General features: G+C 44.0%; 1 protein-coding gene across 1 annotated transcript in view; it reads left to right on the top strand.

Annotated features, from left to right (window-relative positions):
- The first annotated feature begins 2,047 nt into the window (after positions 1–2,047).
- The window catches only part of Acer2 (alkaline ceramidase 2), a 43,705-nt gene continuing 23,672 nt past the window's right edge, over positions 2,048–22,080 (top strand). The window contains exons 1-3 of the mRNA XM_028773352.1: positions 2,048–2,213; positions 13,831–13,945; positions 14,815–14,956. Coding sequence (XP_028629185.1) covers positions 2,106–2,213; positions 13,831–13,945; positions 14,815–14,956 — 365 coding nt within the window. The 5' untranslated portion in view covers positions 2,048–2,105. The remainder of the gene's footprint in view (positions 2,214–13,830; positions 13,946–14,814; positions 14,957–22,080) is intronic.

The raw sequence follows: 22,080 nt of genomic DNA, 5'->3' as shown, positions 1-22,080 counted from the left end.
CTACACCTCCCACATGACTCAGTCTTTTAGTATTGAGGACGCTGAATAACCTTTATTTATGTGGGTCTATCACCTGCCTTTATACCTACCTACCCATCATCAACATTTTTACAATGCTGAAGATTTAACCGGGGTATTTAATACCTACGAATGTGTAAACACATTCTATTAGGTGTCCATATATCACACTGCAGCCTTTGGAAAGCTACAAAGCACACTGATTTTTTTTTTTAAATGAGAAAGAATCTGGATGTGGTCGTATGTGGTATGTGCCTATAAATTCTAGCATTTGGGGGGCCAGTCTGGCCTACATGAGACCCTGATTCAAAAAAATTAAAAACAAAAGTATTGCAAATGGTAGATAATGTTACAGTATTAACAGGAAACATTTTGACCTCGTGGACCACAAGTTGAGAAAATTGCTACACACAGTAACTGTTTTATATCAGATTGGATAGATGTGGATAGTTTTTTTTTTTTTTCGGAGATTACGAGCATGTGCTACTACACCCAGCTTATTTTTGCCTAAGCTATCGGGAGGAGAAAAATATGATCACATGAGAAAGCAGTCTCTTGCTGGACAGTTGGTATTCAATCTACAACAGTGGGGGAGGCATTACAGTGCATTTTTCGTTTGTAGCTCTGGCCTGCTCACTCCTGCTAGCCTGTAAATGACCCTAGAAGGAGGTCAGTCTATGTTCTTCTCCTTGGGTTCCAGGAGACCATCAGTAGAACTGGTTCTAGAGAAGTAAGAGGGGACAGAAAGCAGGATAATGAAGACACAGGAGTGGTTTAGCCTGTAAGGAATAAAGCTGAATTTCCCGAACAGGAGGTAGAGACTGGCAGCTTCTACCAGCCTTGGAGACAATGGTTGTGTGGGTGTCTGAGGAGGAAGAGAGACACAGATGTGTTGCTTATAGGAGCTCCAGCCAGGAGAGAAGGCAAGCATGCCTGAGCAAGGAAATGACAAACCAGTGGAGATTGCTGCCATCTTTGCCACTGTCCTTACATGGAACTTCCTAAGAACGAGGCCCTGAGTTGCTACTGAAAAGAATAAAATGCTTTGCTCCAAGATCTTACCTGCACCACATAAAACTGGCTTATATTTAGAAACTACAGGATAATTACAGATGTAAAACCGTTATGAGCAGATAGGTCATCTTCCCCAAACTTGATTGCTAGCTTTAACATTCACACTGGTAGAAAGGTTAATAGAACCCGCTGCCCGGGATGCCACCGAGAACACCTAATGAGTGACATATGAAGACTCCGAGTAATAGTGCCCAGTACACATTACTATATGTACTATATACTACTGTGTATGTATTATGTCCTGCACTTGTGGTTCTTACCTGCTATACTGCATCTTCTGTGGGTTGGGATGGCTGAAGGTTTCCCCAAGTCTATGTTACTCATAAATGACTAAACACTCAGTACTACGGAAATGCTCTTGGGTGGGGGGGGAGGGTCAAGATGCTTGGAAGGGTCCAGAGAACCTGTTGCTACAGCCTTGAGGATCTTTTTACCCTAGCCAGCAGCGGGTTGGGTCTGGTAAAGCTGTCCTGCCTTCAAGAGGAACAAGAATCTTCCTTAGGCGTGAGAATTGGTGTCTCAAGCGCAGTGAAGAAAATTGCTGCGAACTCCCATGGAGTCCAAAGGGGTCTGGGTCTCCTTGCGTTTTTTCCGTATTTTACATTTTTACAAAGGGTAGGGGTCGCTTTGGCTTTTTTTACACACCCTGAACGCACGCGGACTAGAGCGACTTTGAAGGCCTTTGCCACCAACCACGGTGGAACCGGAGAGCTGGTGGCTACGGTCCCGGCTTCCACCCCAGCCCCTGTCCTACCCTTCGGGGCCGGCCTGTCAGTCCCGCCCCGGGTGGGCGTGGCAGCCGTGCTCCTGGACTCCCGGGGGCGGGGCCGGGGCCGGGGCGGGTCTGTTCCAGCGGTGGCAGGCGGGAGCAGCCCGGCTTGGGAGGCCCGCGGGGAGGCGCCGTATCCGGAGGCTGCCCCGCACCGCATAAAGCCACAGACGCACAGTGTGCCCCGCAGCCACTCGGGCGGGTCGCAGCTCCGGAGAAGCTGCTCCGATGCTCCAGAGCGGCCATGGGCGCCCCGCACTGGTGGGACCAGCTACGGGCTGGCAGTTCGGAGGTGGATTGGTGCGAGGACAACTACACCATCGTGCCTGCCATCGCCGAGTTCTACAACACGGTGCGGGACGCGGGAGCGGCAGGGCAGGCGGGTGGAGGGAGAGAGTTGTCCCCGTGGCTGCGGCGCCTGGAAGCAGGCGGTGAATGACCGTGGTCGTCCGAGGCAGGAGTCATTACACGCCCCCTTCTTCAGGCGCTTCTTCCAGCTCCATTTCTGCACCTCTCTCCGGTCCCTTTCCAGGGCTCTTCCAGCTCTTCCTATCATTTTCTTCTTTATGGTTCTATTGTCTTGTTTGTCTCCCATAGTCCGGGAGCCAAGGGTCCGCATCAACCCATTCTTCCAGTTTGGGTCATTTGGGGACGTGAACCCACAGGGACAGCTCTCTTCCTCCTGCCTAGGATCTTTGTGGCGTGACGCACCTGGGTCTCATTGTGCGTTTTTGCGTTGAGTACTTGCTTTGGGTGCCCTGGGAAAGGGGAGCCCTGGGCATGTCCAGGGGCTGGGCCCACTCCCACAAGTCGGCATGTCTTTTTCATTAAACTATGACAATGTTGATCGAACTTTTTTTTGTCCAGAACCAAGTTAATTACTATAAGTTCTTTTTCTTGTTGTTTTTAGAGTCCAGTTTTGAGTCAGCTCCTGGTGGTGACAGTGAAATTTGGGAGTGATAATGGGTGGGTTTTCTGGACCTAGATCTCTAGATATGGACAAGTGGAAATTTACAGAATTCCTGGGGTTTGGGTCTTTGTGAGAGGGAAGGGTTGTCCCTAGGAGAGGAAATGTTTCTGCTTTTTCCCTGAACCTATCGCTCAGGACTCTGGTACCCAATGTGACTTTGCATGGTCATTTTTCTGGCTTATCTTTTTTTTTGCTGTTCAGACACAGAAAACAGGAACTCTTGGTTTGAGTCATTATGAATTTTGAGATTGTTATTTAGGATTTTTTCCCCCTTTCGGATTTCTGGAAAGCATGTCCTAACTGGATAAACTTCTAGTCCTTTTTGATCCCCCAACCCCCCCCCCCTTTTTGTTTGTATTGCTTTTGTATTCCCTTGGTGAAAAGACTAGGCTACTGATCAGTGACCTGTCATGCCCACATGCTGGTATGTCTGCGACTACAACCCAGAATTCTCCACCGTGCCTCACCTCAGTGCTTAAAACTCATGGCTGTCCTCCACATCCGTATCCCCACTTCTTTTTATGTGGCCTGGTTAGTTGCTCAATAAAACCAGACCTTTGACATTCAGAGACATAGGGAAAAATCTAGTTAGTGGAAGTGGCTACACTTTTTCTATTATCCAACCTGGTGGGGTATGCTGTTGCGTACTATATATAGGCACCAACAGAAGAGGCTGGATCAGAGCAGCTGGGGTAACCAAGGAGAAACAACAGCAGCAACCCTGTCCTCAAAAACCAAACCAAACAAACAAAAAGCCAGTTTGTTTAAAGCACTTTTTGATAGAAAAGTACTAGTATGACCATGGTAGACTAGAAGATGGAAGTTATAAAGTAATGAATTATTCTTCTTATTCTTCTGTGTCCTCTCAGACATTTCCTAGGCATGTATAAAGCACATGGAAGGGTCAGGGACATACGTCAGAGGTAGGGTACTTGCCCGGCATGCATGAAGCCTGGGTTCAATTCCCAACATACAGGTTTTGTGTTTACATGCAGAATATGAATATTGCAGTTGGACACACTCAAAATTGTTTTTACAACTTAACTAAAATCACACTGAATGAACTGTATGTACGTTGCTTCTTTTCTAAGTCCTTCTTGGAGGTGATCATTTGTGGGGTCTCTGCAAACATCATTGCCTGCAGAGTAATAGTGGTCCACATGAAGCAAGAAGGAAATCTAGTTGAACACGATTCTATAGCTGTTTTGGCCCAAATTTGGGTAGTTTATTTTTGGCATATTTAAGTACAGTACGATTTATAAAAAAATTTTCCTGTAACACAATCTCATGTGCACAGGGAAACATAATTATATAGAAACTCTTCTCAGGTACAAGTTTCTTCTTCCATGAAAGTGGGTTCTATAGATAGAATACGGGTCTTAAGGGCCTCGGGAAGGATCTAGTATGGTCTTGGTCATGTAGAATAGATAGCTCAGAGGTCATCTGGGCTATTACCTCCCTCTGATCCTGGCTGCAGGAACCTCGGGGAGTCCCTAGGCACACAGATAGCACAAGGTTCATCTAGGCTACTAGCCACCCCATTCCTAGCTTTCTGGGTAGAAAACGGGTTTGACATCTCTTCCATTGAAGAGACAACCCTACATGTTTAACATTCTTGGATTCCCTAGTGCTTATCTGTGAGGGCAAAGACCTCTGTTCCCAACGGTCCTACTGGCTGCACAGAGACAGACCTCTTCACAGTGTCGGGGCCATGCTCCCTAGAAGGCATTTGCTGTGATTTACTTAGCTAGTTAACTCCTTCTTAATAAACATTTGGGGATATATCTGGTTGCTGTATAGTTTTCATTTTGGCTTTTGAAGAGGGATACAGAGAAAGTCCCCACATTTGGAGATACTTTTTTTTTTTTTCATCAATGGGAACCAAACTTAAGGTCTTGTGCATTTGAGGCAAGTATTCTACTTCTGAGCTATATACCTGGCTCATGTAGATGTGCTTTACAAATTCTCATTGGAGGAATTGTTGTGTTGAGGAGAATATTCACGGGGTTTTTGTTTCTGTCTTTAGTTTCAGATACAGTTTTACCAGTCAGCATTCCTGACTGGCCTGGAACCTGCTAATATAAAACATACTGACCTAAAACTCCCAGTGATCCTCCTGCCTCAGCCTCTAAAATTCTGGGATTGCAGGCATGTAACATCTGCCCAGTCTGATGTGTTTATTTATTATTTATTTACTTTATTTTGATTTTTAAAAACCCACAAGATCTCAGGTAGCTCACGTTGAGTTCAAACTCCCTATGTAGCCAAGGATGGCATTGAATACCTGGTTCTCTTGCCTCTGCTCCCCCTGTGCTGGAATTACAGGTATGGGTGGTCATGTCTGGCTTGAAAATGTTCACTGTAAATGCTGATTACTATCGCCTCCTGGCCCACCAAAGAGAGAACACAGCTTCCTTCCACTCTCTCAGTGCGGCCCCAGTCCCTCTTATCATCCTTGGCTACAGACAAGCCTCTCTCTTCCAAGGAGTGATCACCTAAACCTAGTGTGGTCCTAACACTCAGGAGGCAGAGGCAGGCAAGTTTCTGAGAGGTCTAGGCTAGCCTGGTTTAAATAGCAAGTTGCAGGACAGCCAGGGCTACATTGTTTTAAAAAACAAAAAGAACTTAAGTCTTTCCCTTCACTTGTATGCCTAGGATACTATTTTTCTTTTCTACGTAGAACCTTCCCTAGGTTGAATGATGTGGGTTTGTTTGTTTTGCTTTTTAAGACAAGAGTCTCATGTTATAGCCCAATGTAGCCTAGAACTCACTTTGAGCCAGACTGGCTTTGGACTCACAGAAATCCTGCCTCAGCATCTCAAAGTACTGGACTTCTGGGTGTGAGCCAACATGTCTGGCTCCCTTGGGGGGCTTCTACCACACAGGCTGCTTTGGAGAAAAGTGGAATCTGCTTTGTGATCACTGGGTCTGGACTTTGTAGGCTATGCTGCTGACCAGTGACTTGGAAAACAGAAATTAAAAGATATAGAAAAAAATGAAATATGTGCATAAAATCAGCACATGATCTCTCATCTCCTCCTCTGTACTCAACTGTCACAAAAAGGAAAGCTAAGCTTTCTTTCTGTGTCCAAGTCTGGGTCCCCCTATCTGATGGACAGAATATGCCTGGCTGGAGGTCTGCCTAAGCATTTGCTGCTGTGTGCCTGTCACAGAAACCAGATCTGGAAATAGCCACTTGGGCACCGGGGTTCATAATAGTGGCACACACAAGCTGCTGAGATGTTGTTAGTCGACTGCATTGTGTCTGGGAGGGGGCTTTGCAAACACGCATCTCAGTAAACTTATCCTAATTATTATTATTTTTTGTTTTTTGTTTTTTGTTTTTGTTTTTTTTTTTTTTTTTTTTTTGAGACAGGGTTTCTCTGTATAGCCCTGGCTGTCCTGGAACTCACTCGGTAGACCAGGCTGGCCTCAAACTCAGAAATCTGCCTGCCTCTGTCTCCCAAGTGCTGGGATTAAAGGTGTGTGCCACCACCACCCAGCTCCTAATTATTTTTAAAAACATTTCTGTTTGCTTATTTTAATTTCTTTTTTTATTGGATATTTTATTTATTTACAATAAAGATGTCATACCCTTTCCCTATTTCCCCTTCCTAGAACCCCCTATCCCATTCCCCTCCTCCTTTATGCTTTTATATCATTTTGATTACATGCATGTATTAAGGTCAGTTCTAGGTTGAGGGTCTAGCAATACAATAGATGCAAATATGCAAGGTACAAGCAACACAATAAACACAAATAGTCAAAGAAAAAGCAAGGCACTAAATCCAATTACTTGAACACTCCCGTGATCACTGTTTCTAGCTTATTTTAATTTCTTCATTTTTTTATGTGTATGGATGTTTGCTTCTATGTGTGTGCGCCATGTGTGTGCAGTGACCGTGGAAGCCAGAAGAGGGCACCAGATCCCCCCTGGAATTGGAGTTACAGAGGGTTGTGAACTGCTATTTTTGGGAACCCAACCTGAGTTCTCTGCAAGAGCAGTCAGCACTCTTAACCACTGAGCTATATCTCCACCCTTATTTGTTTATTTGTTTGGTGTGTGTGCATGTCTGTGTCTGGGTCTATGTGTCTGCAATTGTGTACATGTGGAAGTCAGAGGGCAACTGGTGAGAGTCAGTTCTCTCCTTCTACCACTTGGGTTTAGGGATAGAATCCAGGTCCGTGGGTATGACACCAAGCATCTCTCCTGCTCAGTTTTCTTGATTTTCACAACTGGAAGTCCCGTGCCCTGGAAGATGCACTGAGTTCCTGGCAAACCAGGCTATTTGGCTACCCCACAGGCTGGAGTAGGTCAGTGCAGTGGAGGACCAGGAATCCTGCACACGACTGGAATGTACAGACAACACACTTAGCATCCCAAGCTGCTCCTGCAAGCTCTGCAAGCTTCCTGCCCGTGCCTTTTATTCAGACTCCCCATTTCTTGGGAAAGGCTCATTCTTAATGCATCAGGACGAGAGCACAGTGTGTTCTTGAGATGATTTTGTTTTGTTTTTTTTTTTTTTTTTTTTTTGGTTTTTCGAGACAGGGTTTCTCTGTGTAGCCCTGGCTGTCCTGGAACTCACTCTGTAGACCAGGCTGGCCTCGAACTCAGAAATCCACCTGCCTCTGCCTCCCAAGTGCTGGGATTAAAGGCGTGCGCCACCACCGCCCGGCGTTGAGATGATTTTGAAACAAATGCTGAATAGCAATCCACAGAATAAGGAACTCTTAAAGGAAACAATTAATGCATTTTGAAATTGTGGTTTTTCCTTGGTTAAAAAAACAAATGTCTGTAGACAGAGAGCAAATCAAATCTTCAAGGGATAATTCAGCAATGAACTTAAAGCAAGTTCCCTTTGGCTGAACTGTCTACAACCTTAGAGACCCAAATCGTTTTGAAGGAGAGCTTGTTTCTCAGTAGAGATGGAGCCACAGAGTCTGTCTTTAGCCATAACTCATTTGTCTTTCCGGATTTACTTTGTTATTCCTTCCTCTTTTTGTTTTGAGAACGGTCGCCCTCTAATTTGGGCTTTTCCTTTCCATATATTGATGTCTTTAAAAGGAATAGTCGTAACCAGCAAACCTTGTCAGAGAGGCTGTTTAGAAGTTTAAAAAATGTGATTTTAGTGTTAGTTTGGAGCAAATATCAAAATAGAGCTTGGAATGGCGTTTATATGTGAACTTAAAAATAATGCAGAATTGTGGGAAATGCCTTTAATCCCAGCATTTAAAAGGCTGAAACAGGAGATTGCTATGGTTTGAGACTAGCCCAGGCTACAACTATAGTATGAGGCCCTTCTCAAAAGCTTAACAAATAAAACAATAAATAATAATACAGGTGTACTAGCCGGGCAGTGGTGGTGCACGCCTTTAATCCCAGCACTTGGGAAGCAGAGGCATTCGGATTTCTGAGTTCGAGGCTATCCTGGTCTACAGAGTGAGTTCCAGGACAGCCAGAACTACACAGAGAAACCCTGTCTCGAAAAACCTTAAAAAAAAATACGGGTGTACTAAATGAACTCACGCTTTCATGAATATCACATGAACACATTTATATGTGTCAGGAGTGTTCCTTGCCTGTGGTGATATGAATCTACAGAGCCATGTAATGGACAGCTTGTCAGTCATAGTTGCACTTGGCAGAAGCAAGGGATATTAATAGGCCTTCAGTCAACAAAGACACACTGGAGTAAAGGTCAAGATGTGGGATGGAGCTGGGCATGTTGTAACGTACCTGTAATTGTAGTGCTTGGTAGGTAAAATCGAGAGAGCAGGAGTTTAAGGTCATCCTTAGCTACCTAGTGAGTTCAAGGCCAGCCTGAGCTACCTGAGACCCTACCACAAACAAGCAAGCACACCCCCAAGTGCATTATATTTCCCAGCATTGTAGTGGAGACTCTTAAGTTGGTGTTCTTTCCCCTGAAAAATAACTAAAAAAACAAACAAACAAAACCCCCTCCTGCTATCTGCAGCAGTTACAGCAGCGAGCTGAATCCTTGGGTACTAAGATGAAAAGATAGAGGGTTTGCATTCAGAATAGGGTTTATCTCTGGGGAGAAGGGGAGAAAGGAGGTTTTTTTTTTTTTTAAACTCTTAGGATGTTCCTTAGAGGGAGTGCTTGCCCATGGACATGAGGGAGAATGATTAAGGTACAATTCGTTTTTCTATTTCTTTTCATTCTTTGCTTCCTCTTCAGCATCCCCCATTTCATCTACTTTTCCCTACCGAATGAAACTCAAGTTTAAATCATGGGATCATTCGAGCACAGTGTGATGGCATCCACAGTTCTTAGGTAGCATATGGGAATGGCCCAGTTGGAGGTGAACCCTGGGTGGGGCAGTGGGAAGAGCCTGCTGGCTGGCTGGCTCTGGGTAATTGCTGCTTTGGAGTCTTTCGGGTCTTCATATCCCCTTAAAGCAAGTGATGGTTTTGAAGACTTTCCAGCCTAACCCTGAAGGGCCGATGGCTCTTTAAATGGCTGTGCTCATAGCATGAACAGAAATCTGTGTGTATGCAATAGGTAAGCCCTTGTCCCGGCACCTTAGTCTATTTTTTTTAAAGTGCTGGGGACTGAATCCAGGGCTCTATGCATGCAAAGCAAGTGCATAGACCCTTACTTACTTCTCTTCCTTTTTAAACATAATGGTTTTTTAAAGTTATTTTTTATACATAAAAAATTGCGAGTATGGATATTTTGCCTGCACTATATCTGTGCACTACATGCAATGCCTTGTACTCATGGACGTCAGAGAGGGTGTTAGATCCCTTGGAGGTGGAATTTCAGATGGCTGTGAGCAGTCAGTTGGGAATTGAACTCCAGGTCCTCTGGAAGTGCACCCAGTGCTCTTAACTACTGCACCATCTCGCCCACTCCTCAGTTACTTCTTCTAAATGAGGATGGGCCTGTTTCCAAGCCAGGGACCTCTGAGAACATTTATTCACTCTGAGAACATTCGATCACACATCAAGATTTTGTTCTATCATTTGATTATTCTCTTATTTCTTCCCTTTCCAAAATCCGTGTCACCTCCAAGGGGTGCCTGAGTTCTGGGGTTTGCTAAAATATTTTTTCTTTCTCTGTACATGTGCTCCCACGTGTGCACGGCATATGTACAACTGTGTGTGCTTGTGAGTGGAGGCCGGGGTGTGAAGTTGGATGCTGTTCTTAATCCCTTTCTACTTTAGTGCCTGTAGAACCCAGAGCTCACACATTTGGCTAGACTCACCTGCAAGCAAGCCTGGGAAATCCTCCTCTCTCTCTGCCTCCCCCAGCGTTTGCATTAAAGCTTCAAATGTAGCTTTGTGCATGGGTACCGGAGTGCTAGCTCTCCAAACCTAAGTCCTTATGCTTGTGTGCCGAACACTTCACTGACTAAGCCATCTATCTCCCTAGCCCCTGCTATGACACGATGCTCCCAGTGTGGTTTCTGAAGTCTGGGGAAAGCCCTACCGCCTTGCTCTCTTCATCTGGGTTCAGGCGCCCATGTGGCTCCTTTGAGCTGTCATTTAATTCACATTTCTATATTAGCCAACAGGGGTAGTCACGCCTTTCTTTTGGAAGCCCTCTTGCCCTTGCTTTTGTGGTTTCATATTTACTTTACTGCACTGTCTAGTTTTACATCAACTTGACAAAAGCTAGAGTTACTTGGGAAGTGGGACTCTCACTTGGGAACATGTTCCTGTGAGACTGGCTTGTAGGCAAATCTGTAGTTCATTTCCTTAATTAGTGATTGCTGTGGGAGTGCCCAGCCCATTGTGGGTGGGACCCACCCCTTGAGCTGGTGATCTTGGGTGCTATAAGAAAGCAAGTAATGGGTGAGCATGGCAGTGACCAGACTCTTCCATGGCCTGTGTATCAGCTGTATCCTCCCCTCTTGTGTTCATACCCTGACCTCAGTGATGGACAGTTTCTTGGAAGTCTCAGAGGAAATAAAGCCTTTCCTCCCCAAGTTGCTTTGGTCATGGTCTTTATCACAGCAAAAGAAACACTAAGACCCTTACCCTGTCTACTCATCCCTGAATTTTTCTGACAGTGCTAAGGATTGATTCAGGGGCCCCACACCTGCTGAGGGAGTGTTTTATCCCTGAGCTATAGCCCCAGCCTTCTTTTTATTTATTTGTTTGTTTTTCATTTGCTTAATTTATTTAGTGAGTGTGTATGTGTGTGGGTGCTTGCCTACTGTAGCATGTACCTCAGAGGATAACTTAAGGGAGTTGGTTCTTCCCTTCCACCTGATAGGTCCCAGGAATTGAATCCTGACTGTCAGGCTTCGTAGCAAGTGCCTTTATCCACCGAGCATCTTGCCAGACTCGATCTTTTGTTTTTTTTTTTTTTAAATTTTGAGACAGAGTCTCACTAAGTTGTCCAGACTGGCTGTTAAATCAAGGTGTAGCCTAAGAAAGCCTTGACCTTGTGATCCTCCTTCCTCACCTCCAGATTAGCTGGGATTACAGGCATGAGCAACCAGGCCTGGCTCTTTTTATTTTTAAAATATTTATTATTAATTATTTTGAAGATTTATGTGTTCTATATCCTGTGTCTGAGTGTTTTGTCTCCATGTGTATAAGTGCACCACATGCGTATCTAGTGCTTGAGGTATCCAGAAGAGGGTGTTGGATCACCTGGAACAGCAGTGATAACTGGGAACTGTCCTGTGGTTGCTGGGAACTGAACAGAGATCCTCTCTCTCTGTAAAAGTAGCAAGTGCTCTTAACCACCAAGCCATCTCTCTAGCCTTCTTTTTATTATTTTAAAGTGTGTGTCTGTGTGTGTGTGTGTGTGTGTGTGTGTGTGTGTGTGTGTGTTGCCTTCTGAGGTTAGAGGCATGGTATACTTTGGAGCTGGAGTTACAGGCAGCTGTAAGAGCCCCCTGATGTGGGTGCTGCAAACCTGGTTTACACAGGAGCAACACGTGTTCTTCAGTGTTCTTCGCTGCTGAGTCACTTGCTTTGCTTTTCAAAGTCTTTATATGCCTCTCACCTCACCCCCAGTGTTAAAGCCCATTTAGACGTAGATGTTATCTTTACATTCTGCGTGCACAGGCCTGGATCAAGAGCTCCTCATTCAGCAACTGGAGGTGACACTTAGAGAGCCGCATGTCCTACCGTTGCATGCCTTCTAGGACAGCCTTACTTTAAAAACAAGCAATAGAGTGTAATAGAGTATAGTTTGGGCAAGGATTAGAACCCTTGTACACTGTTGGTAGGAGTGTAAAACAAAAGAGAAAGAAGTGCCTCGAAAGCCCACTATTGAATGGAAAATCACCAAACCACCCTGTGCCAGCTCTGCCTCTGCTCCTATAACAAATAGCCTTAAACCTAGACAGTTACGATATCAGAAGGTTCTGACAACTCTGGAAATGCAAGATGAGGAGCCAGCAGATTTGTCATCTGAGGAGGGCACAGTCCCTTTGCTGCTGCCTCCTGCCCTTTCTGTCTTTCCACCCTCCAGCAGCTACCCCTCTTCCTTTATTTATTTCTTTACTTATTTATTTAATTTTACTTTTTGTGGTGATTCGGTTGATTGAAGTCAGGGCCTCACAAAAGCCAGACAAGCATACTACAACTGAGATATAGTCCCAGCTCTTAAAACTTAGAGTGTGGTAGAACTTTGCTTTACAGTATGGCTTCTGAATACAGGAAATGTGGCTAAAAACTGAAATTTTCTATATGTGTGAAATTCACATTGGGTTTAAAAGGCTTACTATGAACCAAAGAATGTATAATATTTCATGATAAAAATAAAAATATTGTAAAATATTTTATATTAAATATATTTTATATTCAAATATAATAAAATATTTTAAATATTTTTCCTTTCATTTATTTACTGGGATTTTTGAAATTTTTATTTATTTTTTATTTTATATATATGGGTGTTTTACCTGCATGTATGGCTGTGCAGTGCGTATGAGCATTGCCTGTGTAGGCCAGAAGAGGGCATCTGATCTCCTGGAACTGGAGTTAAGGTTGTGAACCTTAACATGGATTCTGGGAATCAAACCCAGGTCTGGAAGAGTAGCCTGTGCTCTTAATTGCTTAGTGATCGCTCTATCCCATGGTTTATTTATTTATTTTTTCATTTAGTTTTGGTTGCCTAAATATAACTAATCAAATTCATAGTCCTTTAGCCCGAGCTTCTCAAGAAGTTGGGATATAGGCACAAGCTATTTTCCTAGGTAATAATATTTTAATAGTGATTACATATACAGGTCATTAGATAAAACATTGAATTTTTTAAAGAGTTGAGTGCTTCTTGGAGGTATAATAGGTTTAAGTACAAGTAAAATTTGCAAGTTAAAATACAAATTTTTCTTTTGTTTTTGGAACATGGGGGTCAGGTGGGGGTAATGGCAGAGTTTCATGTTGCCCAGGCTCATTATGTGGTTAAATCTATATGAACTCCTGATCCTCCTGCCTCAGTCTGAGTGCTGGCATCACTAGCCTGCGCCACCCTGTCTGGCAAAATGATCATATTTTAATGCTGGAAAGAAGGGTACAAACTTGATTTTCTTATAAAAATAGGTTTTGATTAGGATAAGAAAACTGACAGGGTAGCAAAAACATTTCCCTCGTGTGGAAAGCAATAGTTGTTGATTCAGAAGAGGAGTTTAGGAAATTTTCATAAATCAAAATATTCATGTAAGTTCCCACTCCCTTCCCTTTCCCCTGTGGACTGACCCCAGAGTTTGATGCTAGACCAGGGCTCTATCACCCAGCTACACCTCTAGCCTCGACGGTGTTGTTTACAGTTGGCAGCAAGGAGTCCATTTGTTCATGGTCTTTAAACATGTTCTAAGTCCCAGTGTTATCCGTGCCATCCCCCCTCCCCTGCCCTGTGCTTGCTCTGTGTGTCTGCAATTTAAAAAGTGCAGAGCTTGCGCGAGATGCATGGCCACATTCACCCTGGTTTGCAAAGGACACCCCTGGAATACGCATCTTTACTTCTTTATGCTTTTACTTAATACTCATCTTTTCACGTTTCACTCCCCTCCAGATCAGCAACGTCTTGTTTTTCATTTTACCGCCCATCTGCATGTGCTTGTTCCGCCAGTATGCAACGTGCTTCAACAGCGGCATCTACTTAATATGGACTCTCCTGGTTGTAGTGGGTAAGTGGAGTCATGTGGAAACGGGACTGAAAGGGAGGAAGTGGGACCCCACATGTTTCCTGTCCCTTTTGAACACAATGTTTTGTAAACTAAAGTCACTCTGACGTCTTAGCCATTGATCCCCTGATGCCAAAAGAACTCTTGAGTGCCGGCTTGATAACAAGACAGCCTGTAACTATCACATATCTCAGCATCTGTGGGACAGTCGCTGGTGGCGTGCCAGTGTCAGCGTGGTTTTCTGAGAACTTCTGAAGAACCTCTGAAACAATTGAAGTCTGATGAGATGTGGCTCCAGAGGACTTAAAGAAAAATATTTAGACGTTTGGTCCCCTCATTGTTCTGTGAAATACTTGTGTGTGATTTCCATTTCCTCTCCGGCAGTTTGGGAATTCTTAACAGAGAGATAGTGTTGAGTTTTATTTACTGCCTGTTATCGTGAAGGTTCAGAGGATGGAAACATAGTGTGCTTGGCTGTGGAATTCTGTGGAGATGTGTTGCCGTTTGAGCCCAACTTGAAACCCTCTTTCTAGTCTCTAGGTCTGCATGCCTGAACCCTGTGAGTCTGTTTGTCTGCTGCCCCTCTCTTCCCCACTCTCTCTCCCTCTCTTTTTTCTTTTCTTACTTTCTCTTTCTTTTTTGAGAGTGATCTGGTGATTCTGATAGCTCTTCCTAGAGAAGGGCTCTCCTGAAGCACTGAGTCTGTTCTGCATTCATCTTTTTTTTTTTTTTTAGTTTTTCGAGACAGGGTTTCTCTGTATAGCCCTGGCTGTCCTGGAACTCACTCTGTAGACCAGGCTGGCCTCGAATTCAGAAATCCGCCTGTCTCTGCCCCCTCTGCATTAATCTTTATTGATTGTGATTCCTTCTAGGAATTGGGTCTGTCTACTTCCATGCAACTCTTAGTTTCCTGGGTCAGATGCTTGATGAGCTCGCCATCCTTTGGGTTCTGATGTGTGCTTTGGCCATGTGGTTTCCCAGGAGGTATTTACCAAAGATCTTTCGGAATGACAGGTAAGCTTGTGCTAAAGACTTTTGCAGGGATGTGGTTGTCGATGTAACACACTCATCAAGTTGTCAGTGTGACACACTCATTGAGCAAATTACAGCCTGAGTGAGCTCAGCTGGTGACGAGCTCCTCCTACTCTAGCTTACCGTCTGCCAGTTTAACGATCTGATAGGACAGCTGAGCTGACGGATAAACGAAGAAATGCTTGGCAAAGAACGTATGGTAGGGACAAGAACTCAGAGATCTGATTTGTGTGAAAACACTTCCAATGGGAGAGACATTTTTGGACGCTATTTCGAAGTCCTTTGGTTTCCTGCTAGCATATGTTGTCCAGTACAGGCCAGTCCGTGTCAGGTTGTTCACAATCGCCTATAACTTCAGCCCTAGGGGGTCTAACACCTCTGGCCTCGGTGAGCACCTGCACTCCTGTACACACACCCATACATGTATTTAAAGATAAAGTAAATATAGAAAAAAATTGATTGTTTTTTGAAGCCTGAATGGGAGGGATATTTGTGGAAAGTACTGGCTACAGAAAACACATGGTAAAATTGTGTGTGTATGATATCCTACTTTTAGAATCCATCAAGTAGATTACAAACACACAGATTTATATACATGTATAAAATGAACATATAATTATTATTTAAAAAAATTGAAGTTGTATTTATTTTTATTTCATGTGTATGGGTGTTTTGCCTATGTGTAGTTCTGTGTACCATGAACATGCCTTGCCCTCACAGGCCAGAAAAGGGCGTTTGAACCTCTGGAACTGGAGTTACAGATGCCTGTGAGCTGCCACAGAGTGCTGTGAATAGAACTGGATTCTCAGGGAGAGCAAACAGATACTGTCCTTTGAAAACAGACTTGCTTTATGTTTCATTTTGTATCTGTTTGTGTATGGGAATGTGCATGCACACCTGTGTGCAGTTGTGCACGGGGTCCAGGAGATGCCAGCAGGAGATGCCAGCTTCCCCGGAACTGGAGTTCCAGGAGACTGTGAACTTACTGATGCGGGTGCTGGGTACTGAATTTGTATACTTTTTAAGAGCAGTATGCACTTGTGACCAACCGCTGAGCATCTCTCCCGCCCTCCTAGTTTGGTTTTGTTTGTTCTTGAGTCAGGGTCTCATGCAATCCTGGCTAGACTAGAACTCAATAGGTGGCTGATCTGAGACCTGAACAGAATCTTCCCGCCCCTTCTTCCTATATGTGTGTGACTTACAAGCATGTACCACTATGCCTGGATTGATCAATATGTGTTTTCATATATGTACAAACATTTTGGTACTCTGAGGACAACAACCATTGGCTGCCATTAGCTCCCCCAACCCCTGACCCCCAGACAGGGTCTTGGCTGGAGTGGAACTCACTTTGTGGACCAGGCTAGCTTTGAACCCACAGAGCCTCCTGAGGGCTGGAATGCAAGGCAGGCACCACCATGCCAGGCCCAGAGATACCTATGCTTATCATTACTCTAAACTAGTTGATGTTATTTAAATACAAGGAGCACTATTGATTTTAATATGAAAAATTAAACTTTAATTGGGATAGAGAGAAAACACTCTTAAGTGAATTAATCTTTATCCTTCAACATAGGAGTTGAATAGCATAATTTTCAATTATCATCTAGATTTAGAATTATCCTTAAGAAATTTATATTATTTATAAAAAAAGAAGAGAAAGCAAATTAGTAGACCTTTATTTTGCCTTCTAATTAAAAGAGAAAAGTATGCTCTAAGATCTCCCCATTCCTTCTTTCTTGCTTGCTTGCTTTCTGTGTCTGTCTGTCTGTCTGTCTGTCTGTCTGTCTGTCTGTTACTGGGAATTGAACTCAGGTCCTTACACATGCTGTGTCAGTTAATAAACATGTTCAGCACCAGAAATGTACTTTACAATGTGTCCAGGCTGCTATGGAGACCACAGAGTAAAACTTGGTTCATCTCAGGAAAAGCCACATAAGTGCAGGGTTAGGGACCAAGTGCATAAGGCAAGGTCACGAGGTGGTTTTGCAGGTGATGACTTTTAACTTTGCCCACCAGCTCCTGGGGTGCCCACCTCTTGCACTCTGAAAGGCTTAGAGATTGATCTAGTGGGTGCAATAAGGGTGTAAAGAAATGATAGACACACAGAAAGAAAAGCTGGGATCCAGTGGCCATGGGTCTGATGGAGATGCACCAACAGTAGCGGCAACTTGGAAATTCAGCACCTTTCTTGTATACATCTGCATAAATGAGTCAGGGTTACTGTACACAGCTGAAGCAGGAGGCAGGGTTCCTGTATACAGCTAAATGAAGCAGAAGACAGGGTTATTGTATACAGCTACAGCAGAAGCTAGGGTTACTATATACAGCTGAAGTAGGACACAGAGATATTGTATACAGCTGGAGCAGGAGCCAGGGTTATTGTATACAACTGAATAGTTGAGTCAGAGCTACTGTATACAGTTGAAGCAGGAGGCAGAGTTACTGTATACAGCTGAAGCAGGAGGAAGAGTTACTGTATACAGCTGAAACAGGAGGCAGGGTTATTGTATACATCTGAATAGATGAGTCAGGGCTACTGTATACAGCTGAAGCAGGAGGAAGAGCTACTGTATACAGCTGAAGCAGGAGGCAGGGTTATTGTATACATCTGAATAGATGAGTCAGAGCTACTGTATACAGCTGAAGCAGGAGGAAGAGTTACTGTATACAGCTGAAGCAGGAGGCAGGAGACAGGGCTATTGTAGACAGTAAAGCAGGAGGAAGAGCTATTGTATACAGCTAAAGCAGGAGGTAGGTTTAGTTAATCTTGGCAGGAGGTCCTTGTACAGGATCAGCCTCAGGCTGTAATTATAGAAAGGAGGAAGCCTCTGTGGACATCCTCCGCACATACTGTCAATATCCACACACAGACCATGGGAAGGCTTTGCCATTCCTATGAGTCTGAGGCACTGTGGTCCTTATCTTGACCATGCTTACGTCATCGATATATACATACTCAGAACTTCATCAGCTCCTTACACATTCTGGTGTGTGTTAGTTTCTGCATCAAGGAGCCACTTTCCCTTAAGAACTCCTCTTTCAGATCTTGGTTGGGATCTGGGTAAGAAATTGAAGAAATGAGAGTCAGGATTTTCTCTATTTGTGGCATCCTATATAGTTCTAGGTTGAGATTTCTTTTCCTTCCTTTCTTCCTTCCTTCCTTCCTTCCTTTCTTTCTTTTTTTTTGGTTTTTCAAGACAGGGTTTCTCTGTGTACCCCTGGCTGTCCTGGAACTCACTCTGTAGACCAGGCTGGCCTCGAACTCAAAAATCCGCCTGCCTCTGCTTCCCAAGTGCTGGGATTAAAGGCGTGCGCCACCACTGCCCGGCCAGAGGTTGAGATTTCAATAAGCAGTTTTTATTCTATTAATTATAGACACCATTTTTCTTCCTCATTTCACAGAGTAGAAGTGGGGAATGTTTAAACAGGAGAAAGGGATGTTGGGTGCTGATGTTGGTGATTGAAACCTATCAACTTAAAGATGAAAACAGTGTGAGCTGCAATGTTGGGACATACATGGGAACTGTCCATCACAGTCCTGTGAAGTGTTGGCCTAGGGAGCTTGTGACATGTGAGTGAACACTGAGCCCTGGGTGTGGGGAGAGTCATTTGGAGGCTGAGAACCACATGTCCTGTGTCCTGACTGGAGATGGGGTTGGTTTCCTGCTCTTGGTGCTTAGGACCTGGCTGACTTGGCTTGCTAGTTCCTGATCTGTGAACTCTCCCGAGGCACACACTTTGCACCATGCTCAGCAACATGGTGAGTGCTGTCCCTCAGCTCTCAGGGTTCCATGTGGCACACAGTGAACAGCTCTGCTTTGGGTTTCTGAGATACATGGAGAAAGCAAGGGAGAATTTGAATAATACACAGCAAGGAAGAACAGGCAAAAGGCTCATCCTCATCTGCCCATCTTCATCCTCTCAGTGACTTGAGGCAAGAATGTCAAGCATCCATGGGGGCTTCTTAGGATTATAGTAGGTGGCTGTTCTGCAGCAGGCCAGCCTTTAGAATTTTTACCAGCACTTGAGGCAAGGGATACATAGTTCATACACAGACCGCAGGCAGAGGTACATGCTTGCACGAACTCGTGTGTGTGTGTGTGTGTGTGTGTGTGTGTCTGAGAGTGTGCATACACACACACATGCACGAGTGTGTGTACACACACTCAGAAAAAAATGAGAGATGGGTGTGAGTATAGTTTATTACAAAGCCCTTGTGTAGCCTGGTTTGAGTCCAAGTTCTAGCACTGCAAAAAAACATATTTATTTTTTGAAGAGAAGATGAAATTAAAAGGTATATACAGAACCTTGCTTCTCAGAGAACGAGGACTTAGTAAGTGCTACAAGCTACTGTAAAACAGAAATCTGGAAATACATTTACAAAATGTCCTAATTAGGTTTCTGGTGCTGTGATAAACACCATGACTAAAAGCAACTTGGGGGTTGGGGGGAGGGTTTAATTTCAGCTTATGCTTGTATTCCATCACGAAAGGAAGTCAGAGCAGGAACTCCAGGCTAGAACAGAGACTGTGGTGAGATGCTGCTTACTGGCCTGCCCCCAGGCTCACAGTCAACTACCTACCTTATTATACCTTCCAGCGTCCTCTGCCCAGCATCCCAGAGTGGGCTGGGCCCACCTCTCCATCCATCATTAATCAAGAAAATGCCTTCAAAGACGTGTTACTGGCCAACTGGATGGGGTTACCTTCTCAGCTAAGGTTCTCTCTTCTCCAATGAATCTAGTTGACAGAAACTGAACAGCACAAACAATAACACTACCTATAGAAGGTTAGTGTTCATCATACCAATATGAGAGGTTAGGAAAAGACACAGTTTCATTTTACTTTGAAGTCCTAGAACTCTTCAGAATATACACTCAAGTATTCAAAATTTTAGATATTTTTTTTTTCAGACAAAGTAAGCAAAAAAAGGGGGGGGAGGCTTTATAATAGGCTAATGGAATATGCTTCCCAAATAACCCTCACATGTACTGTGTTCATTTTTTATAAAACCTACAGCCAGCCTTCATTTTGGAGTCCACTTCATTTTTATTATCTTGAGTGGCCAGGAAGTAGGCTAGGCCCTTCCTGTCTTAGCAATGGAAGGCTAGAAGCTTAAACTGTCTGGGTCTCAGTGCTCCCTGGGCGAGCTCCCTGGGAAAGCTCCCTGGGTGAGCTCCCCGAGGCCCTTCCCAGGCCAAGTGCTGTAGCATCAGGGATAACAAGGGCTGGCTGCTTTAAGTAGCTATGTTTGCTTTCTGACTGTCGAAACTAGTGAGTTCTAACCATCTAAAGGAACATCTCAGAGTTTATGGACATGGTTTTATCATCCATAAAATCCATCTCACTTTATAGGAGTAAAGGTGACATTATCAAGTGCTAAATATAAAAAGCAGGATCAGTTAAGAAGGAAAAACACTTCGTTAAGGGGTAGATAATGGTAACAGTAACGGCTTCTTTTACTATTGTTATTATTATTATCATTATTATTATTATCATTATTATTATTTGGTTTTTCGAGACAGGGTTTCTCTGTATAGCCTTGGCTGTCCTGGAACTCACTCTGTAGACCAGGCTGGCCTTGAACTCAGAAATCCACCTGCCTCTGCCTCCCAAGTGCTGGGATTAAAGGCGTGCGCCACCACTGCCTGGCACGGCTCCTTTATTATTAATGGTTAGGAAGTTGGGTTGCTAGATTTGTGTTTTGGGAATACAGAAGAAGGGGGTACTAAGAGTTCGGTCACTGTGAGCTCTCACACAAGACTCTGTGGGCTATAGGGACCACCTGTCATCATACTTAGAACACATACTGTCAATTCTGGAAATTTCTGGCTCTTTAATACCTAGGGCCTCTGATGACTCTTGCTCGAGTATGCTGGGCTGGCTGGCTTTCTCCTGGCCACGTGACCTTTGTTTACTTCAAATGGTTGCAAAATTGTGTGCGTGCACAGGATGTCCTCGTTGTGCAGCACATTCCTCCACTCCCTCTGGACCCAGTGTGGGGAGGTGTCTGCGACTGTCTCCTAAAGCATGTGCCTTTAAACTATTTGGCAGTATTATATGGAGCCTCAGGGGAATTACAATGCCTGTCCAGCCTGCTCTCCTTCAGAGGATATCATCAACAATAACATTTTTTTTTCTGTCTTGTTTGCTTGTTCTGTTTCATTTTGAGACATGGTAATACTCTGATTCTAGTTGGCCTCAACTCAAAGCAATCCTCCTGCTTCAGCCTCCCAAATGCTCAGATTATTGCTCAACAATAGTGATATTATTAACATAGTATTTTTTCTTATTGGCACATTACATGCCTGGGCTCTGTATTAAGCACTCTCAAGAATGTCATGGGTGTTAGTGGTTCAGTTCCATTTGAGACGTCTGTGCTTTTAATTACTGTATTCCTCTTTGTAACCTGTGCTTGAAGCTTCCATTGCACTGGGTAGTGCTATACTTTGAAATATTATTTTTCCCTCCCCCACCCTCTTTTAAATAAGGTCTCAGGTCTCATGTGTTCCAGGCTGACTCCAAGCTAGCTAGCTGAGGATGGCTTTGACCTTTTTTTTTTTTTCCTTCGAGACAGGGTTTCTCAGAAATCTGCCTGCCTCTGCTTCCCAAGTGCTGGGATTAAAGGCGTGCACCACCGCTGCCTATCTTTTTTTTTTAATTGTCATATTTGGTTAACACTTTAAGATTTATTTATCTTATTTATATAAGTACACTGTAGCTGTGTTCAGAAGCACCAGAAGAGGTCATCAGATCCCTTTACAGATGGTTGTAAGCCACCATGTGGTTGCTGGGAATTGAACTCAGGACCTCTGGAATAGTAATCAGTGCTCTTAACCTCTGAGTCATCTCTCAAGCCCTGGCTTTGACCTTCTAATCCTCCTGCTTCCTCCTTTCATGGACTAGGATCACAAATGTGCACAACCACACCCAGTTTTTGAGGTGTAAGGGATCGACCCTAGGGGTTTGTGCATGCTAGAGAAACAGTATACTAACTCAGCTATATCTCTAGCCTTCAAATCTCTGGTTATGTTTCCAATTGAAGGGTGTGTGTGTGTATCTGTGTGTGTGTGTGTGTGTGTGTGTGTGTGTGTGTGTGTGTGT

This window comes from Grammomys surdaster, unplaced genomic scaffold, assembly GCF_004785775.1.
Source record: "Grammomys surdaster isolate TR1022 unplaced genomic scaffold, NIH_TR_1.0 225, whole genome shotgun sequence".
In the NCBI taxonomy this organism is placed as follows: domain Eukaryota; kingdom Metazoa; phylum Chordata; class Mammalia; order Rodentia; family Muridae; genus Grammomys; species Grammomys surdaster.
This window is presented reverse-complemented; position numbering and strand designations above follow the sequence as displayed.